This window comes from Hypanus sabinus, chromosome 23, assembly GCF_030144855.1.
Source record: "Hypanus sabinus isolate sHypSab1 chromosome 23, sHypSab1.hap1, whole genome shotgun sequence".
Taxonomy (NCBI): domain Eukaryota; kingdom Metazoa; phylum Chordata; class Chondrichthyes; order Myliobatiformes; family Dasyatidae; genus Hypanus; species Hypanus sabinus.
The window spans coordinates 26,539,291-26,561,398 of NC_082728.1; the positions used below are offsets into that span (position 1 = coordinate 26,539,291).

At 39.5% G+C, this 22,108-nt stretch overlaps 1 protein-coding gene across 4 annotated transcripts in view; it reads left to right on the top strand.

The window, feature by feature from the left end:
- The window catches only part of lrrc45 (leucine rich repeat containing 45), a 79,552-nt gene that overhangs the window by 49,156 nt on the left and 8,288 nt on the right, over nt 1-22,108 (top strand). For all 4 annotated transcript variants that reach the window (XM_059948572.1, XM_059948573.1, XM_059948570.1 and 1 more), the window contains exons 12-16: nt 1,035-1,146; nt 4,161-4,231; nt 6,000-6,092; nt 12,466-12,558; nt 15,322-15,495. In XM_059948572.1, the coding sequence (XP_059804555.1) occupies nt 1,035-1,146; nt 4,161-4,231; nt 6,000-6,092; nt 12,466-12,558; nt 15,322-15,495 (543 nt within the window). The remainder of the gene's footprint in view (nt 1-1,034; nt 1,147-4,160; nt 4,232-5,999; nt 6,093-12,465; nt 12,559-15,321; nt 15,496-22,108) is intronic.

Here is a 22,108-nt window from a genome sequence, read left to right on the forward strand (position 1 = left end):
TTTTACTACCTAAATGAATATAAGCTATTTGCTAATTTTGCCATGTTTGGATTTGCATATCAGAGTTCCAATTGTAATCTGGTCTTTGAGCAGATTCTTTGAACACCTCCAGAGGTGTTTTGAATTATTCACCATTTTGTTCGGACTAGTAATCTGGATATGTGAAACATGGAATATTTCAGGTCTCTTTTAATTGGGGATAAAAAGCTTGTTATGTGTTCAAATATGTCCCCTTCCACAGATAACCAACTTCTTTTCTGATACCTCTTTGCCTGTTATTTATTAGCTAAGCGTCAATCTTGTATTTTGCAGAGGGTATAATTATTTTGGATTTATTTTCTTTATTTATTTTCATTATCAAATGCTTCCCCAACATACAGGTAGATAATATATAGTGCCTTACCCGTGTGCAACAGATCTGTAACCTTCTCAAAGAAACACAGAAATATAGGTTGTCCTGAAGTAGTCTACTTGTCACAAAGATAATGCGATTTTTAAAAAGGATTGTTACAAAAACTATAATTTTTCCCCATGAACTTACATAATCCATGTTTCTCCTTGCAGTGATGTTATTAGTATAATCACAGTGGCATCAAACAACTTTTAAACTCCAGAAGTGAGTTATATTTTGGAAGTGCTGTAACTTCTTATTGAAAATAAAAATTTGTGAAGAAATGCAGCATATAAGTAGATATCCAATATTTGTTTCGATTGCATTTGTACTTCACTTTAGAAACTTTAGAATGGATACATCTGATGTTCACACAGTCATATACACAAACAATAATTTGCTGTCTCACTTTGATTTAGCTTCATTGAATTAAAACCTCTATCATCTATTTCAGATCAACATTTTCTAACAATTATGTATTTTTGCATAGCATACTTAAAACATCCTAAAGATACCTATAATAAACAACAAAAGACCCAATTGGGTTTATAGTTTAGCCTTGGTTACATGATTTATTTGATGATGTGTCAACTTGCCCTTTCCTTAAATGTACCAGATAAAATTTTGTGCCCATGTCAAATAGGTGGATGAATTAGAGCGACGAAATAAAAATCAGCATGATCAGATCTGCCATCTGAAACAAGAACTGGCCAACGTGACTGCTGAGATGAAACTGAAAATAGCACAAACTGAAGGTAATATAACATTGCCTTTTCTGGTGAAATAAACAATCATTCATCAGCCATCCATAGTTAATGGAAGCAACATATGCAAAATGCTGGTGGAACGCAGCATCTATAGGACATCTCGGCCCGAAACGTCGACTGTGCTTCTTCCTATAGACGCTGCCTGGCCTGCTGTGTTCCACCAGCATTTTATATGTGTTTCGCGTCTCATAGTTAATGGAATTTTGGTACTGGCTTTTGGGCTTCTTATCCGTCCCCTCAAAATGGAGAATGAGTCTTTAAGGTGATATTGAGACCACAATTCCATTCATCAGGAGTGTGTAAGCTCTGAGTGCACCACCTTACAGATTATCCAACTCCCCTCTGATCCGTCCCCTGCCTCAAGTGTATTGGAATGCGTAGTTGCTACATTGGCCTCCTCTGCCATCCCAGAACTTTAAAACCAAAGTGCAAATAAGTCGTCCTCAATCCTGAGAGACATTTTTTTTTAAAAGAACAGAAAATCATTAGATGTGAAGTGCATTCAGGTCCTCAACTTAGTATATTATTTCTCCTCTGCTGGTTTGAATAGTGAATCCAGACCTCTAACCTGTGTAATTCATAGCATAAATGCAGAAATTAACAGGTGTGCAGAGTTTGGCTCAATATTCATGACAACATTTTTTCCCTCCACATCAGCAAAACAAAAGAGCTTGTCATTGTCTACGGGAAGGGAGGCAGTGCTCATGCTCAATGGTGCTGAGATGAGAGGGTTGAGAACTTCAAGTTCCTAGAAGTGAACACCACCAATGGGCTCCCCTGATCCAACCACATAAATGCCACAGCCAAGGAAGTGCATTTCTTAAGCCTCTGCTTCCTCAGAAGGCTTAAGAAATGTTTATAGATGTGTTTCAGAATGCATCCTATCCAGATGCTTCACAGCATGATATTGCAGCTGCTCTGCCTGAGACCACAAGAAACTGCAGAAAGTTGTGGACACAGCTCACTATACACAGAAACCAGCCTCCCTTCCTTAGATTCTGAACACAGACACATATATATATATATAAAATTTGTAATAGAAACAAAACAGTGTTTCTTCGAATCAGGGTGTAAAGCACAAGCACATGATAATTTATGAAGCTAAGGATAAAATCTACAGATAAATCTCACATAAATAACAAACTAATGTGCTTTAATATTGAATATTGTAAGGTACGGAACAGATTAACCAGTGACACTTCAAATACGATGCAGCCAGGAGTTCAGAAGCCTAATGGCCTGGGTGAAGAAACTGTTTCTCATCCTGACGGTTCTTGTTTTTATGCATTGCAGTTTTCTGCCTGATGGTAGAAAGTCAAGGAGAATGTTGGATGGATGGGTGGGACCCTTAATAATACTAAGGGCCCTGCATAAGCAGCGCTCCTGATAAATGTCCCCCGATGGATAGTAGGGAAACCCCTATGATCCTGTCAGCAGTTCATGTCACAATTGTCTTTAAAAATTGAACACAAAAAAAAGAACGAAAATTTTCATTTCCTAAAATTTAACTGATCCCTCTCAGGTTTTGTCAAAGTTCTGTCATTTGGTGATTGCTGTTCAGACTGAAGTTTAATTACTGAGCTAGAGATATAAGTATTGCACAATTAGTGTTGGGTGCAAGAAATACTTGATTAAGTTTATTAGCTGTACAGTCGGCCCTCCTTATCCGCGGATTCCATATGCGCAGATTCAACCAGCCGTGGATTGGGAAAACCCGGAAGTTCTCTCTCCAGCACTCGTTGCTTCAGCATGTACAGACTATTTTTTTCTTGTCATTATTCCCTAAACTTTACAGTATAACAACTATTTACATAGCATTTACATTGTATTAGGTATTATAAGTAATCTAGAAATGACTTAAAAGTACAGGCAGTCCCCAGGTTATGAATGAGTTCCATTCCTGAGTCCGTCTTTAAGTCGGATTTGAAGTTGGAACAGGTACATCCGGTATTATTTAGCGTCGGTTAGTCAAACGTTTGTCTTAGTATATAGTATATATTTTACCTTTCTATGCATATAAAACACTTAAGAAACATACGTATTTCAATAATTTAACCACTGCATTGCTTAGTAATAATTGCTGTCATCGGGGCAGGGCCTTTCATAATCTCTGTTAAAATTGTTCCGATCATTGACCGACTGTAGCCTAACGCTTTTCCAATGACCGATGGCATTTCACCTCTTTCTGATCGCTTTATTACTTCCACCTTATTTTCAATCGCGATCGTGATTATTTTCGTGAACAGAAACACTGCGGATTCAGAGCTGCACCGCCAGGTCCTAATGTCCACTGCATGGAAACATGCTAAATAAAGTCCAGGGTTCCGCTGGGTCTTAAAGACCACCGCATTGATACATGTTAAATAGGGGACTTGAGTATCCGTGAATTTTGGTATCTGCGGGGGGGTCCCAGAACCAATCCCCTGTGGATAAGGAGGGCCGACTGTATATACCTTGACAAATGTAAGTTGAACAAACTCCTAAAACCTAACTGAATATGTATGATTTTTAATTTCAAAGGGTGGAAAAGTATCAATCCACTTTCTGAGATGAAAATGTAATGATTAGAGAAGTTGGATGTTTTTATTTATTTTATTTAGCAGTACAGTGTGGAATTGGCCCTTCTGACCCTTCCAGCAATGCTGCCCCAGCAACCTCCAATAACTCCAATTTAACCCTAATCTAATCACAGTACAATTTACAATGACCAATTAACCTACCTGGTATGTCTGAGGACTGTAGGAGGAAATCAGAACACCCAGGGAAAACCCATGCATTCCACAGGGAGGATATACAGACTCCTTACAGAGGACACCAGCATTGAGTTCCAAGCTTCAACGCCCTGAGCTTTAATCATGTCGCTCTAACAGCTGTACTACCATGGCGCCCTTTATATGCAAGAATTTGTGAAATGTGCTCCATTTTCAAATATACATGAGCTTACTTCAATTTTTCTCTCAGTCCTTGGTTACTGATTGCATTGTCATTTTTTGCATTGCCAGAGAATCTGGAAGATGAGAAGAAAAGATATAAACAAATGGTGGACGATGCAGATGCTTTGTGGCAGAGGGAGGTAATACGGTCTCTAACTACACAGTGAAACCTTTTATCAAAGAAATGTTTCTTTGTATCCTCCTTGTACCTTGTCACAAATGTATGTATATGTAAAATAGCCTCTCAACCTTTGTTGCCTGATGGAGAATACCTTGGCTTTCCCATCAATTCTTATCACTGGAATTCCTCATTCTTTGAACCATTCTGTTAAATCTTTCTTTGCTCCTTTTTAATGCCTTTGGGTCCTTTATAAAATATAGTAATGGTACTGGATGCACTTTTCTAGTTGGAGCCAAATAGATATTTTGTACAGTGTAATTCCTATGTCTTTGTACTCTTTGCCACTATCTATGAACCCCAGGATTCCATAATACAATTTCCTTTTTCCAAGGGTGTATACATATATTTATACTCAGATCCTTCTGATCAAACACTTGCTTTAGAAATGTGCAATTATTTTCTCTTGTTTGTCTTTTAGCCAAAGTGCAACACAATGCACATCTGTATTACATTTCATGTATAACTAATCTGCCTATTTTGCTATACCATTTATCCTTCTTGCATTCATTTGCTTTCCTCACTATTTACCACAGTTCAAGCTTTATGTTTTCAAAGATTTGGAAATTTTAACCTAGATACCCATTTCTTAAAATGAAGTAGTGATGTCAGCCTTGATCATTGGGGAAACATTGATATGTTTCTTGCCTTTGGTCGAGTTTTTAATCCATACTGCTACTGATGCTTGGGACTTTACCAAATCCACCCATCCTCCTTCAGGATCAGGGAAGAGGGGTGGAGAGTGGAGAAAGATGAATGTGGAGAGGAAAAGGAAAATTTGAGATGCTGTCTCTGTTCAGCAGAACATAACATACACCTTATAAGACAAGTTTAAGTTTAGAAATGTTCAATTTTCTTTCAACTCAGAGGGGAAAAAACATGTTGTGGAATACTGGTCATTCCTTTTGTTGAAGTTTGTGCAGTTTGGTCTCTGATGATATTGGATCTCTCTGCCATTGAACCAAGACCTTGTTCTGATAAGATGATGTTGTCTCTAGTGTGCAACGTCCACCTCATGTTTTAAGAATCCATACAGATTTATTCCATTCTTTAGAACTGGAATGGAAGTGACTCATTCTCAATTCGGAGGAATTGCCTAGGGAGATAACAATGTTTCACTGAACTACAAAAATATGATAAGGCTTCCAGCAGATGGCAGCAGAAAGCATTTACAAGCAAACTTGAACATTCAAGCTTCAAAAGGAATTGCAAATATGGATATTTGTGTAATACTGCCTTAAAAGTAAAAATAACAAGGAAAATATGGGAAGCAGAAGAGAAAAATGAGACTGGGGTAGACAGAAATTAATGTAAAATAGATCTGAAATTCTGAAAGTAGCTAAAATCTCATGGTAGCCTGTACTTATTTAGGTTCTGAGATTTTAATCATGTTCTTATAAAGTATTGAAGAGAAAATTGCACAATTTTAAACAATAGTGCTTTTTATTTGCAAGTTTACAAGAAAGACAAAAATAATATTCTGTAAATTTTAAATGCAGCAATACTTGAAATATAAATAAGGTATAAAAATTCATCTTATGTCATCACCATAAACAGATGCTAGATTACTAGCCACCTATTGCATTTCAATTCTGATATCCAGTAATAAAAGAAATTGGATGTTGGGCAAGTACAAAGAACATTACTTACTCCAGCACCTGTTAAGGATTAGCAACCAAAGACAAAATGTCTGATCAAGGATTATTTGATTACTTTTTTAATGTTATCAGATGGACCACATGAAACAACACTTGGAGGAGACACAGCGAGCACTTCAGGAAAGAATTCACAAACTTGAAAACATTAAACTTCATCTGGAAGAAGTGAGTGAGCACAGTTGTTGAGTATGCATGAAACAATTAAGGTAGATACTATTATAATAAATTATAAGCAATAACTTCACCTCAGCTTATGAGGGTAATTGTAAAGTTACGAAAAGTGCTATATAATCGCATATATTTCCTTTCTTTATATCTGCTCATAAATTTGTAATACTATGAAGAAATTCTCAAATTAATAATAAAAATCTTGAGTAGTGCTTATGGAATGATTTAAGGATGAGAATTTAAAAGAATTTGAGTCAGAATTCTTCACAAAAGATATGATCCACAAAACAAAACTGGCTTTTGGTGGCAATTAATAAATGAATAATACAAAACAAATACACAGGGCTGCACAGCAATGTTGAAGATGATGCAGCTATCTCTCCACCCCAGAAAACCTGTCATTCCTCCTTTAGAAGTCTTTGTGAAAAAGCATAGTCTCCAATTGCTTTGAACCACTTGCTATTGAGCCAAGACTTTGCTGCAATAAAACCATGAGGTAATTGGTGTGTAACATTTGCTACATGTTACAAGAATTTACACACAGATCTCTTCCATTCCTTCGAAATGGAGTGGAAGCAACTTTTTATGCCTGAGACAGTAACTAAAAACATAAGAACATAAGAGATAGGAGCAGGAGTAGGCCAATCGGCCCCTCAAGCCTGCTCCGCCATTCAACAAGATCATGGCTGATCCAATCTTAACTCTAGTTATCACCGAATTCCCACAAGGCAACAGTGCCAACCAACTGGGCACCATGCCGCCCATTTTATTTTATTATTCATCCTGCCCAAACCCACGTGATCACACGGGGAAAAAAAAACGATTTGCCAATTGAGGAGAAAAAATCTGGAAAATTCCTCTCCGACCCATCCAGGCTATCGAAAACTGGCCCAGGAGATCACATGGCTGATCTAAACCTAGCCTCATGTCCACTTACCTGCTCGCTCACCATATCCCCTAATGCCATTTTTATCCAGGAAAATGTCTATCTCCGTTTTGAATTTATTGAGTGTAGTAGCTTCCACAGCTCTCTGGGGCAGTAAATTCCACAGCCCCACAAATTTCTCCTCATCTCAATCCTGGAACGGCATCCCCTTATTTTAAGATTATGCCCCCTAGTCCTAGTTTCATCCATCATTGGGAACAGTCTCCCCGCATCCACCCGATCAAGCCCCTTCACAATCTTATATGTTTCAATAAGATCGCCTCTCATTCTTCAGAACTCCAATGAGTAGTGTCCCAATCTACTCAACCTCTCATTATACATCAACCCACCCATCCCCGGAATTAACCTAGTGAACCTTCTCTGCACTGCCTCGAGAGTCAGTATGTCCTTTCTTAAATATGGACACCAGAACTGCATGCAGTACTCCAGGTGTGGTCTCACCAATACCCGGTACAACTACAGTAAGACCTCCCTGTTCTTATACTCCATCCCTCTAGCAATAAAAGCTAGCATTCCATTGGCCTTCTTGACCACCTGCTGCACTTGCATACTAACTTTTTGTGTTTCCTGCACCAGGACCCCCAGATCCCTTTGCACAGAAGCACTTTCCAGTTTCTCTCCATTTAGATAATAACTTGCTCTATTATTTTTCCTGCCAAAGTGCAAGACCTCACACTTGTCAGTATTATATTTCATTTGCCAAATGTCTGCCCAAACACAGCCTATCTATGTCCCCCTGCAGGGTTTCAATGTCCTCCGCACTCATTACACACCCTCCCATCTTTGTGTCATCAGCAAATTTCGATACGTTGTACTTAGTCCCTTTCTCCAAATCATTAATATAGATTGTAAAGAGTTGGGGTCCCAACACCAACCCCTGCGGAACACCACTAAACACCGACCCCTGCGGAACACCACTAAACACCGACCCCTGCGGAACACCACTAAACACCGACCCCAGCGGAACACCACTAAACACCGACCCCTGCGGAACACCACTAAACACCGACCCCTGCGGAACACCACTAAACACCGACCCCTGCGGAACACCACTAAACACCGACCCCTGCGGAACACCACTAAACACCGACCCCTGCGGAACACCACTAAACACCGACCCCTGCGGAACACCACTAAACACCGACCCCTGCGGAACACCACTAAACACCGACCCCTGCGGAACACCACTAGTCACCAACTACCAGTCTGAGAATAAACCATTTATCCCAACTCTCTGTTTTCTGTTAGAAAGCCAATCCTCCACCCATGCCAGAATATTATCCCCAATCCCATGATTTTTTACTTTAAGTAATAATCTTTGGTGTGGCACTTTGTCAAATGCCTTTTGGAAGTCCAAATACACCACATCCACTGGTTCCCCTTTATCTACCCTATATGTTATGTCCTCAAAGAACTCCAACAAATTTGTCAAACATGACTTCCCTTTTGTAAAGCCATGCTAACTTTATCCTATTAAGCTATGTTTATTCAAATGCCCTGTTACTGTTTCCTTAATTATCGATTCCAACATTTTGCCAACCACAGATGTTAGGCTAACTGGCCTATAATTCCCAGCCTTCTGTCTATTGCCCTTTTTAAATAAAGGAGTTACATTAGCATTTTTCCATTCTGCTGGGACCATTGCCGAGTCCAGCGAGTTTTGAAAAATTATCACTAATGCATCCACAATCCCGACCGCCACTTCCCTTAAGACCCTAGGATGCAAGCCATCCGGTCCAGGGGATTTATCCACCTTCAGTCCCATTAATTTATCAAGTACCTTTTCCTTGGTGATTTGAATCGTAGTTAGCTTCTCTCCCCCTAGAGCCCCCTGTTTATCCAGTGTTGGGATATTTTGAGTGTCCTCTACTGTAAAAACTGATACAAAATATTTGTTCAGCGTTTCCGCCATCTCCATGTCCCCTACCATTAATTTCCTGGTCTCATCTTCTAGGGGACCAACATTTACTTTAGCCACCCTTTTTCTTTTTATGTAACTATAAAAACTCTTACTATCTGCTTTTATGTTTTTCGTCAATTTACTTTCATAATCTATCTTCCCCTTCTTAATCAATCTTTTTGTTATTTGCTGCTGATCTTTAAAAGCTTCTCGATCTTCAATCTTCCCACTAGATTTAGCTACCTTATATAACTTTCTTTTTAGTCGTATACTTTGCTTTATTTCTTTACTTAGCCACGGATAACTATTTTTTCTTTTACACCCTTTTTTCTTCAGTGGAATATATTTTTCTTGATAGTTGTAAAATAACTCCTTAAATATACACCACTGATCAAGTACCGATCTACCCTTTAATCTATTTTCCCAATCCATCTTAAGCAATTCCGCTGTCATACCATCATAGTCTCCTTTATTTAAGCTCAGTACGCTTGTTTGAGATCCAACCCTCTCATCCTCTAATTGAATATGGAATTCGACCATGTTATGGACACTCATTCCAAGGGGATCCTTTACTAGGACATTTTTTATTAGTCCTGTCTCATTACACAGGACCAGATCTAAGACTGCTTGCCTCCTTGTTGGCTCAAAACGTATTGTTCAAGGAACCCATCCCGAATACACTCAATAAACTCTTCTTCAAGGCTGCCGTGTCCGACTTGATTAGTCCAGTCAATATGAAAGTTAAAATCCTCCATAATTATAGCTGTTCCCTTATTACAAGCCCCAACTATTTCCTGATTTATGCTCCGACCAACTGAGTCATAGCTGTTTGGAGGCCTATAGACTACTCCCACCACTGCTTTTTTCCCTTTACTATTTCTTATTTCTACCCAAATTGTTTCGTTATCCTGATCCTTTGAGCCAATATCATTTCGCTTTATTGCAGTGATTTCTTGCTTTATTAACATAGCCACCCCACCTCCTTTTCCTTCTTGCCTGTCTCTCCTAATTGTCGAATACCCTTGTATGTTTAATTCCCAGTCCTGGTCACCCTGCAGCCATGTTTCCGTAATTGCCACAATATCATAACCATACGTAATTATTTGTACCATCATCAATTTTATTCCTAATACTACGTGCATTCAAATAAAGGACTTTCAAATATGTTTGACACTTATTTCCTACCTTTTCCTTTTGTACAACTTTACGCTTATCTCCGTACATTCTTTCCCCTCCTGACACACTCTGTCTTTTCATTCCTCCACTTTTACCCACATCCATTACCTTCTCCATTGTCTTTTTAATTATTTGCTCTCTAGAATCCTCCTCCCACTAGTTAGTTTAAAGACCTCTCTGCAGCCCTAGTTATATGATTCACTAGGACACTAACCCCAGCCCGGTTCAGGTGAAGCCCGTCCCTCTGGAACAGTTCTCTCCTGTCCCAGTACTGGTGCCAGTGTCCCAAGAAGCAAAACCCACTTCTCCTACACCAGTCTTTGAGCCACGCGTTTAACTCCCTAATTTTATTTAACCTAGCCAAATTTGCTCGTAGCTCAGGTAATAATCCAGAGATTATTACCCTCGAGGTTCTGTTTTTTTAATTTGACCCCTAGCTGCTCATATTCCTGTAACAGAACCTTCTTCCTTGTCCTATCTATGTCATTAGTACCGACGTGTACTAAGACAACTGGATCCTCGCCCTCCCACTGCAAGTTTCTCTCCAGCCCAGAAGAGATGTCCTTAACCCTGGCACCAGGCAGGCAACATAGCCTTCGGGACTATGAAGAGATGTGTAAAGAGATGCAAATGAATCAATCCATCTCGAATGCAGAGATGTAGTTAATTCTAACTTCCTGCAGTATCTGCACATTTCTTCTATCACTGTATGAGTTTTCTGGGTAATTCAGTTTCCACACACATTCTAATATTGTGCTGGTTGGTAGGTTAATTAACTACTGTAAGTTACCCTAAATGGTTGGGGGGTAGTGCAAATCAATGATTTGTAATGAGGATGTGAGAGAGAATAGATCTTGGGGTCTGTTATTCAGAGTCAACATGGTCTTAATTGGCTGAATGTCATTCAAGTTTGGTCTAAAATTTCCACTTCACATGTGAGATGGCTTTCTGGAGATCATACCTGGACCTCTTGGTCATCAGAACTGAATGCCACTGATCTGACCCTCAGCAGATTGTGGATCTGATTCTTCATCCAGGACTTCTGGTTAGGGAAGATTCTGCATAATTTTGTGGGGCACACTAGTCTACAACTGTTTTTTTGAAGTCTGTGACAACTTTGGTGTATTTTCACACAGGATCCTCTGAGTCCATGAACACGGCCCAGTCCACCAACAATAAGCAATCCTTTAGCCGCTGCTCTGCCTCACTTGACCACCTTCTTGTTATCCTTATCTCTGGAGCCTTGCTCTTTAGGTTCTGCCTGTATGCTGGCCAGAGGAGTACAGCTAAGTGATCAGATTTCCCAAAATCCAATCTGGGCATGGAATTGCAGGCATTCGTTATTCATTCGTTATTCATAGTGTAGCAGTGATTGAGTGTATTGGGACCCCTGGTGGTGCAAATGATACGATGATGATAATAATTGAGCAAAGATTTCTTCAAAACAAGTCATATTGAAGCCCCGGACAACAATTTGGTTGAAGCCGTTGGGTTTTACCAGTGTGTCTAGAGTGAGCTAAATCTGTATGAAGCACAGAACTCAGCAATCCCTCATTTCCCTCCAGTACAGCAATGTTGTCCTTAGGTCCTCAGTCTTGATTTCCAGTGACTGTACATTCACTAATAAGATGCTGGGTAGAGGAAGTTTCATTCCCCAGCATTTTAAACTGGCTTGGGAGTCCTCCCATCCTCCCTCTCTTTCAGCCATAGTGATGTATCTTCATCCATTTAAAGGTGCTGTACTGCATGCGTGAGTTATGTCTGCTGAGTCCTTCAGAAGATCGTGAAGTCACTAAATGTCAGATTTTCACAGGATGGAAGTTAGATATTTTTGTTGATTCTTTTGTACTTGAATACATTGAAATATTTGTAAATGAATTGAGTGATTAATATTATTATAAACATCCATGCTATTTCTCATCTCTTTAAGTGGGGTTTCTTGTAAGGCAAGTAATAATATGAGGCATTGTTAAAATTATAGTAAATTGTCTTATTTCGCTAATCTCCTGTAACCCCACAAGTTAATGGGATCATGAGAATCTGCAGATGTTGGAAATTCAAGCAACACACACAAAATGCTGGTGGAACACTGCAGGCCAGGCAGCATCTATGAGGAGAAGCACCGTCGATGTTTCGGGCCGAGACCCTTCGTCAGGACAGGGTTGACTACTCCAGTTGTGACCACTTGATCATCTATGTTGTTAATCATTCCGAGCTCTGGTGATCTTGATATTGCAGAATAATTTTAGGAAAATGGGTTGTCATTTAAATACCTGTTAAAGTTCTTTGTAAGAAAATATGGTGTTGCTTAACAATTCTTGATGCCCCCCTTTCCCCGTTTGAAACAGGACCTAAGCCGGACGAAGGCAGCTGCCATAACTGATCGAGCACAAGCTGAAGAGGAGCAAATTAAGGCAAAGAACCAAGCACGATTGGAAGAGGTAATAAATAAAAAAAATAATCTTTATTCAAAACTCTGTGGACTTTGTCAAGTTTCTACATTTTTACATTTCTAATTCTCTCCTTCCCCTCTCCCTTTCTTTGTACCAAACTGCCCTTACTTCCCCCTCATTAATTGACCTCTTTTTCATACCTGCAGATCTTCCACCATCCCGTACCCTCATCCTACTGTCATGGCATTTTGGGAATTTCCCCCCAAAAAAGTCTTTGAGTATGTTTAATGCTGATAGTAACTACATTAATTTCTGAGTAATTAATTTAGACTTGGGTGATCATATGCCAATTATTTATGAAGTGCCTCTATTCCAGTGATGTCAGTTTATACATAGAAAGGGTAACATTCACGCAACAGGACTAAGTGAAGGAGATATTATAATGAGGAGGCCTGAGGACAAATTACTGAATCGATAGTATCAGAAGCCTGTTTTCAATGATCAGTTATATCAAAAATATATGCATAAAAGTTTATAAAGTCAACTAGCCCAGAAAGCCTATGGGAACAAAGGTCCAAAGACTTTATTGCCAGCTTACTTTTACAGTAATCAATACTAATGTGAGTTTTGACTCTAGTTAGCAAAACATTCGAGTATAAGAAATAAGAGAAGGAATTTGCCAAACAGCTCTTCATGTGTTCTCTGCAGTTCTTCAAGGTCATGGCTAATCTCTGCCTTGGAACTATTTTCACTGCACTATGCCCATATGCTTTTTATATCTAGAAATCTATTGAACTTTGCTTTGAAGGAACTCAATGACTTCAGAGCTCTACAGGATAGAGAAAAATTTATCACCCTTTGCATAAGTAAGTTACTTCCATTTACCACTTACTTTCAGACTGTCCTCTGGCCCAAGCTTCTCAGTGAAGGGAATCTTCCTACTTGCATCTAGCTTACTAAGACCCATAAGAATTTTGTAAGTTGTACTGAGATTTACATTTGTTCTCTGAAATTCCAGAAAATATAGGCTTATTTTATCAATCACTCCTCATATGGCAAACCCACCACGCCTACAGTCAATCAAGTGAACCTTCACTGCTCTTCCTGTTTCAAGTGCATCCTTCCTTGGGTAAAGAGGCCAAAACAAAGCACAGTCCTGCCAAATCCCTGTATACCAGTCCCTACTAGTATGTTACCTACTAGTAGGTTACCCTGTGGTAACCTACTAGTCATAGTCTACCAGCCTAATCCATTTTTTCAGACACTTTGCTTTATGCCTGATGATCAATTCTCAGTCATTGTCAGTTTATATTATCCCAAATTAAGTCCTCTAATTTTGTTGATCAACTTCCTGTGTGGGACTTCAACAAAAGCTTTTTAAAAATTCAAATATTACATCCAATTATTTAATATCATTAAAGAGTATTGGTGCTATTTTTTGACCCTAACCCTTCTATTTATTGTCTTTAATAATCAATTAATTTTAGAAACATTAAAGATTTTCAATTTGTAAGTACACTTTGGCAAGCCTATTTCATTAATCTTGTCATAACAATAAATGCAGTCTTGTTCCCATCTCACCGATGAGTACAAGTGATATTACTTAAGAAATTTTCCACAGCCAGGTTACTAGTTAATCAGCCTAGTTAGTCTTGTGCCTTTGTAACTGTAATTACCCATCCAAAATAACAACAAAATAAATCTTGGCTCCACAGTTTTTGAACCTACCTAAAATTAAGTGTACTGTACACTGTTCTCATTGTACATAAGATTCCTAGTGATCCTGCAGTGCTTCTTTGCTTTTATACACTTGAACATCAATTTCTGTAACTTCAGGTAACCATTCTCCCTCTGTCCCTTCCCTCTATTCCCTAATACCACTGCTCCTCACCCTTTCTCTTCTCTCTTCCCCACCCACTTTACCTGCCTGTCACTCACTGGTTCCCCTCCAACTTCTTCCCTTTATTCTATAGTCTACATCCTTTTCCTTCAGATTCCATCATCTTCAGACCTTTGACACTTCCATCTGCCACCTCTCATCTTCTTGCATCATTCCAACTCTTTCTCCCTCTCCCCTCTTTATCTGGATCCACCTATCATCTAGCAGCTCTTGCTCTGTCCCCCTCACCATCCTTTTTAATAATTTCTCCCTCTCCCTCCCCCTCCCCTCTCCTGTCCTAATGAAAGGTCTGCACCAAAAATACTGTCCATTTCCTTCCACAGATGCTGAATAACCATCTGAGTTCTTCCAATTCTCTTTTAGCATTGCTCTGGATTTCCAGTATCTCCAGTATAAAGTTTCCTTTTAGTAGAAACCAGGTGTTTCACTTTCATATTTTCATGCTGTCATGTATACGAATTACATTTGTAGATAAGTACTTTATCAGTTCATTCAGCCTACCCTGAGTTCCAAATTATTAAATTAGATTTGTAGTTTAACTGGTACAATAGATGTAAGACCATGAAAGTGCATGAGACCCAGAGAATCTACTCCATCCAGTACATCAACTTTACGGCTGATGAGAAACATAAATATAATTTACTACTCAGAATCCAAAGGTCTGTAGCTTTCAAGTGAAGGAAGAGAGTATGCCAGTTTTTAAAAACTGTACATACAGTTAATGCTATTATGAAGTTGCAGGAAAATGGCTAATGTTATGTCAGTAAAAATAATTTTTGTGGGAGGCAACAACAAGGCTCAAAGATATTTGTAGAAACTCAACATCTGAAAGAAAGGTGTTCAATGCCATAATTTATATTTAGCAATGTACGGTTTTTTTCTTCATTGCTCCTCAATTTTGCTGCATTTAGCAACAGAAAATAGTCCACTTGGAAGAGAAGCTTCATCACATTGCTCAGTCACGTGATGAATTCCAGAATCGCTACAATTCCCAAAAGCAAACGATCACTGAGTTGCAAGGAAAGAATAACAAGCATGTTTTTGAAATTGAAGGTTTAAAACGCCGACTTGAAGAACTACATCAGGTACTTTGAATCTCGATTAATTATCATTTCCTCCTTTTCTCCAGCATTGTGAAATGAAATTTAAGATAATGATTTATTGTGCATTTAATAACTAAAATTGAAACAGATGTGACACAAAGGCATTATTTAAAACTAAAGAATTTACCGTTTTTTACTTACTCACTTCCTAACATCTAGGTGGAATTTGGTATTAACGTTATGACTTGTTTGCAAAGCAAATTTGTACATTATTAGCAATAATTTAATTTACAATTGAAAGCTCTTATTAAGTGTGCAGTACATTTGTCTCATAACCAGTTTTTTTAAAAATTATCCTCCATTAACTTTTTAATATATGTAATGCACAGGTTAAGATTTCTACTGCTAAGCTGTGAGATATTTTATTTTAGCAGTTTTGTGTAAAAGTAGTGTGTCCTGCTAGAAAGAGTGTTTTGGCTTCAACTAAAGACAAGGAGCAACGTTGTCCAACTTAGGAATGTTGTGTCAGCCAATCAGGATTGTCTTGATATATGTTCTAACTTTCTGCCCAGTGGGATGCCATGGAAAATTCCAGAGGGCTGGGTGGGATCAGATTTCTGAAGGACAGTAGTCTGGTTTGGGGTTTTTTGGTGGGAGTTGCGGAGCAGGGCACAAGGGAAGATGCCTGGCGAATCCGAATGCCATTTGAAGGAGAGACCCTTTGTATGAAGGGCTTTGGGCCGATGAATGGTTCCAAGGAGGAAGTACCAATACTCTAGAGTTAGCAGTTCATTCAAGATGGTCTTCGAGGGGAGTTCAAACTGTGGCTGGGGTCTTTCACACAGAACACAGGGTCAGCGCATGAGTACAGTGATACAGCCAACTACTTCAGAAATGAGTTCCAACATTTATACGCACATTGGACTGGTTTGACTGTAATGGGCCCCTTTCTCTTCCTTTTCTTTTCCAGTTAACTGATAATGTTAAACTGGTAAATATACTTCCTTTATAATTTTATGCTGGTGTACGATCTGTCATTTCTTGACAACTGATAATTGTGTGTGAGCAGTATTTACACAGCATTCGCTACTATCAATGTTTTTTAATTGGAACATCCCACTGCCCTGTTTCGTTGAACCCCAAATCATACCGAGCTTAAGACATACTGTTTATGAAAGCTGAGTCATGTGGATGTAACTAATGAGTTAAGTTTGTGTTTGAAGCCCAGTGAGAGGGTTACATTTGTGGGGTGCTCATCCAGGTATCAGATGCTGTGTGAATGTCATTTAAGTATTGAATAAGCAGTTTCTTTGTGTGTTTAAGCCAGTGTTTAACCTAGTGTTTGTGGAATGTGAGGTGTGTCATAATTAAGGTACTTCATTATGGATGCCATGGGGATTAAGGTTTGGTGAAGTACGAAGAGGGTATCCATAAGTAATGCTTGGATTCTGAGTGGGGTGGATATTCAAATTCCTGATGAACTGCTACTTAGAGGGTTCAGTTCTATAAAAGTATTGGGGGAGGTTATGCTGTTTGAATGCCATTTGGACCAATCAGCTGGTAAGGATGTAGTGCTAGCCGAGTCTACCAGTGATGTGACTGAAGTTCAAGTTAAGTTAGTGATGCCAGTAGAGGCAAGGCGATGGGCAGTCCATATTATTGGGGGGGGGGGATGTAGCTGAGGGTGAAGACTTTAAAGACAAATTTATCTCATTTCTGTGAAGTGGGGGAAAGCAGTAGTCTGATGTCAGAAGTCTAACAGGTCCTTCAGTTATTGATTAAAGTTCTGAGCTGGTTTTGACTATTACAGCACTGACTGATAAATGCCAAAGTGTACCTCCATAGAGCCATAGTTATCATGGCTGAGCAGACATCTCAGTTACTGGATGAATAGCAGTACTCATAATATGAAAAACAGACTGGTAGAGAATTTAAAGGGTCCAGCAGCTGATGTAAGCTAACTACATAGATTCTTTTGGCATTGCTGAAATTTGAATTAAGTTTATGCACACATTCCAGGAGGAAGCCTACCTTTCCATATTGGAGAAACTGCTGCATTGTTTTGCCACAAAGGGGCATTCAGCTGACTGAAAATTTACTTGAAGATGGAGCAAGTTGTGAAGGGTGCACTGCTACATGATGCAATTGCTCTATGTATTTGAATGACCCACAAGATGCGCCCTCCTCCTTCTCTTACCAAGTTACTCAGAGAAGTTAGAGAGGAGAAAAACATGAATGAGAAGCAAAACTTTTCCAAAAGCTGAGAAAATGTCTTCAGTGGTAGCCTCTGCTGCTAAAGTGACCCCCAATGCCACAGAGATAGAGCTTTTGAGGAATGAGGTGAAAAGCCTTCAAGCTGAGCTGAATCGATGGATGTCTGCAAATTTTTCAGCTAAACAAGGTACATCCATTGGATAACCCGACCCACCTGTGGGACTATCTAAGCAGAGGAACGCTGATGAGAAACATTTTTTGACGAGAGAAGTGACCAGTATTTTCTGTAAAAATTGTGGAGAAGGTGGACATTTCAAGCAAGACTGTGAGGGACAGGAAAATCTTTGAAAAAATAATCAGAGAAGAAGCAAAAATACAGAGACACCCAGTAAAGGAATGGGCTAGTGTCTCAGAGAGAATGCATCATAATCAGTGTATCAAGGGAAATACTAAAGAGCAAAACACTGTTCCTGAAGGTTTAGTGGTTCCAAGTTCTGATGCATCCATACAGATTGAAGTTTTTGTGCTAGAGCCATACTTGACACAGGTTCTCAAGTTATTTTACTTTATAGATCCTTTTATAACCAGTATTTGATGCATTTACCATTGACGCCACTCGATGCCCTTGAGATTTGGGCACTTAGTGTTGATGATTAGTAGTATGATAGTTACTTGTTGAAACTGGAGTTTTCAAAAGCAGATGCAGAACAGTAAATGAGATTCTTGATACACCATGCTGGTGTGCTCAGATCTGGTTGAAAAAGGTGAAGCTTCCATTTTTGTGGGAACATACTCCCATTGTGAGAAGAATCGCAGGAGCATGCAAAAAGAGAAATGGGGAGAATTTTTTTTAAAACAAACCTTGTCCATTCACCCGGTGTTCAGAGCTGCTTTTGAGAAGGTGCAAGTTCCTCCTAAGCAGAATTGTGAGCACAAACAAGGAACTGTATGGTACACCCTGTTTAAACCCATCATGTCTGGAGGAGTAGCTAGAGTGACAGAAGACACCCCATTCCAAGAGAGATTTCGCTGACACTTGTTAACACCAGTGGAGGTTGAAGATGTTTGGCAGCACCTCCTTATACTGGGCTCCAATATAACTGGGGATGAAGCTGAGTTCAGTCAGGTGGCCAGGGAATCTGAGTCACCAGAAGGTATGAGTGTCAGATAAGGGGAGGCATCCCCTAGTAGACAGGAACAGTCACAAGGAGTGGGTGAAGCTGAAGATGAGATAAGGTGGTCTCAGAGAGTCAGGAAATCCCCAGATAGGCTGTGTATGATGCACCTGGGAAACAGAGTGTTATGTCAGTCCCCATGGTGAGATATGTTACTTCCATTTACAAATGGTCCTGAAATCAAGAAATTCATTTGAATACTATTATTGATAATGATTTAGTAAGTTCCAAAGTCTCAACTACTACTACTACTTCTGTACTATGTCGACTCAGGCCTAGGGGGCCGGCGTCGGGCACAATGACAGACTCTCCATTTCTCCCTCTCCCTCATCAGTGTGTTCAGTTCATCTACATTGGCCGCGCCGCTATCTTCTAGGAGCGTGTTGACCATAGTCTTGGGAGGGCGCCCAAGGACATGACTGCTTTTGGGAGGTGGAGAATGTAATGCCTTGGTTAGGATTTCTGCTATGCTGAGAGGTATTTTATTTTATCAGTTTTCTGTAAAGCAGTGTGTAAGAATATTTTGGCTTCAGCTAAAGATAAGGTGCCAATTTGTCCAACTAAGGAATGTTGTATCCGCCAATCAGGATTGTCTTGGTACATGTTGCAACTTTTTGCCCAGTGGGATGCCATGGAACATTCCAGAGGGCTGGGTGGGATCAGACTTCTGAAGGACAGTAGTCTGGTTTGGGGTTTTTTGGCGGGAGCTATGGAGCAGGGCACAAGGAAAGATGCCGGCAAATGCTGTTCAAAGGAGAGACCTGTTGTATGAGGGGCTTTGTGCAGATGAATGGTTCCAAGGAGGAAGTGCCAGTACCCCAGAGTTAGCCATTTCATTCGAGATCATCTTCAAGGGAAGTTCAAACTGTGGCTAGGGTCTTTCACGCAGAACATGGGTTCCACACACAAGTACAGTGATACACCTAACTATCTCAGAAAAATGCTCCAGCATCTATGCGCAAATTGGACTGGTTTAACTGAAATGGGCCCTTTTACTTTCCTTTTCCTGTTAAAGTTGAAAACTGGTAAATATAATTCCTTTATAATTTTATGCTGGTGTAGTGTACGATCTTTTATTTCTTGTCGACTGTTAAGTATGTGTGAACAATATTTAAATTGCATTCACTGCAATCAATGTTCTTCCTTAATTGAAACATCCCAACTGTCCTGATTGAATCCCAAATCATACTGACCCTAGACGTGTGTTCCATAGAAGGTGGCCTTCTCACCACTGAGTCACGAGGCTGTTAGCAGAGTTAGCTCATGAGCCTGGTTTTTATACAAGCCCCAGTGTGAGGGATACAAACACTTGAAGGATTTTTCCATCCATTGACAGCTGCTAGTTCTAAAATTGCCATATGAAATTCTATTTTGGGGTAAGTTACACAAAATTTTACAGAAAATTAACTTCCATAATCAAGGAAGAAATTAAGATGGAATTTAGCTGAATTTAGTTAAATATAGCATGAAGGATAAACCTAATTGTTTCAGATTATACTAGGCAAGTAGCAAAACGAAAAGTAAGTGTAGGGGAAGCAGCCCAAAAAACTTAGAAGATAATGGTTCAAATAATCAAATTAGGTATCAGAGAATGAAGCTGCTCAATTGCCCCACCGAATGGGGTATTATTGTTGAAAAACAGATTTCATGTTCAAAAGCTGCAGAATATGCAGAGGTTAGTGTTTAATTGGAGTGCCATTTTTAACTGCTATAAGCCATGCTCTATTTCTTAGTTGTGGTGTCCCCAAATGACACAATGGCATGCAAATACTGAGGTATAAAAATGGTAAATTATTTTGAATAGATAAATGAATCAGGAAACAAATAATGAAAGGAAGTCAGTAGAGGAAAGGACAATTCTAGATCCGTGTAAAGGACCTGAAATAGTATACCAAATTATTAAAACTCATAGGTGCAGAGGTTGGAGCTGCTGCCACATATCCTGACTTTACTTGTTGCTTGTGCACTTTCTCCCTGCAACCAATTTTGGCAGAATCTCAGATGGAGATGAGAGGGCATACAGGAGTGAGATATACCAGCTAGTTAAGTGGTGCTGCAGAAACAACCTTGCACTTACACTCAACATCAGTGAGACCAAAGAGTTGATTGTGGACTTAAGAAAGGATAGGATGAAGGTTCATGAACCAATCCTCTTAGAGGGATCAGAAGAGGAGAGATTGAGCCAGTTCAGGTTCCTGGGTATCAAGATCTGTGAATCTAACCTGGTCCCAATGTATTGATGCTTTTGTGAAGAAGGCAAGACAGTGACTATATTTCATTAAGAGTTTGAGGAGATTTGGTTTGTCACCCAAGGCACTCAAAAACTTCTGCAGATGTACCGTGAAGAGCTTCTTGACAGGCTGGATCACTGTCTGATATGGGGGTGAGTGGGTGGTGCTGCTGTACAGGATCAGAAGAAGCTACAGAAAGTTGCAAAATTAATCTGCTCCATCTTGGGTACTAGCCTCTGTCATATCCAAGACCTCTTCAAGGAACGGGAAGTGGTGTCTCAGAAAGGTGGCGTTCATCATTAACAATCCCCATCACCCAGGACATGCCTTCTTCTCATTGTTACTATCAGGTAGGGGGTACAGAAGCCTGAAGGCACAAACTCAGAGATTCAGGATCAGCTTCTTCCCCTCTGCCATCAATTCTTAAGTGGACGTTGAAACCATGAAGGATACTTACTGTAATTAATTTACTTTTTTCTTGCCAGTATTGTTATGTATTGCATTGTACTGCTGCCGCAAAGATAACAAATTTCATGACATATGCCAGTGATAATAAACCTGATTCTGACTTAGTGGACTAAAGTGCTACCTTCTGAATCAGGAGTTCCCAACTTGTGGTCCATGGACCCTCAGATAATGGCAGGGGTCCATGGTGTAAAGAAAAGGTTGAGACTCTTGTTCTAAATAGTATGAAAATATCAAATATGATAAGTATATGACAATTGCTTTCCTGAACTGTAGTGTATCTTGAAAAAGAGACAAATGCAGTCAGTTTATACATAGCAAACAAGTGAATGCACAACTCATCAACAAGATGATATGATTCTGACAGTTCAGTAGGAGAAACTAATTCTGGTCAGAATGTCAGCAGATCTTGCAGTCATCATGAGCTGGAACTACAGTATATGAGCAGAAAGATACAATTTTGGTGTGTAATCTCATCCTAACATAGCCAGAATGTAGCTTTCCTTCAGTGCTGTACTATACTATCAACCTATTTTTACTGTATGTAACATTTGAAATTAAATCTGAAAT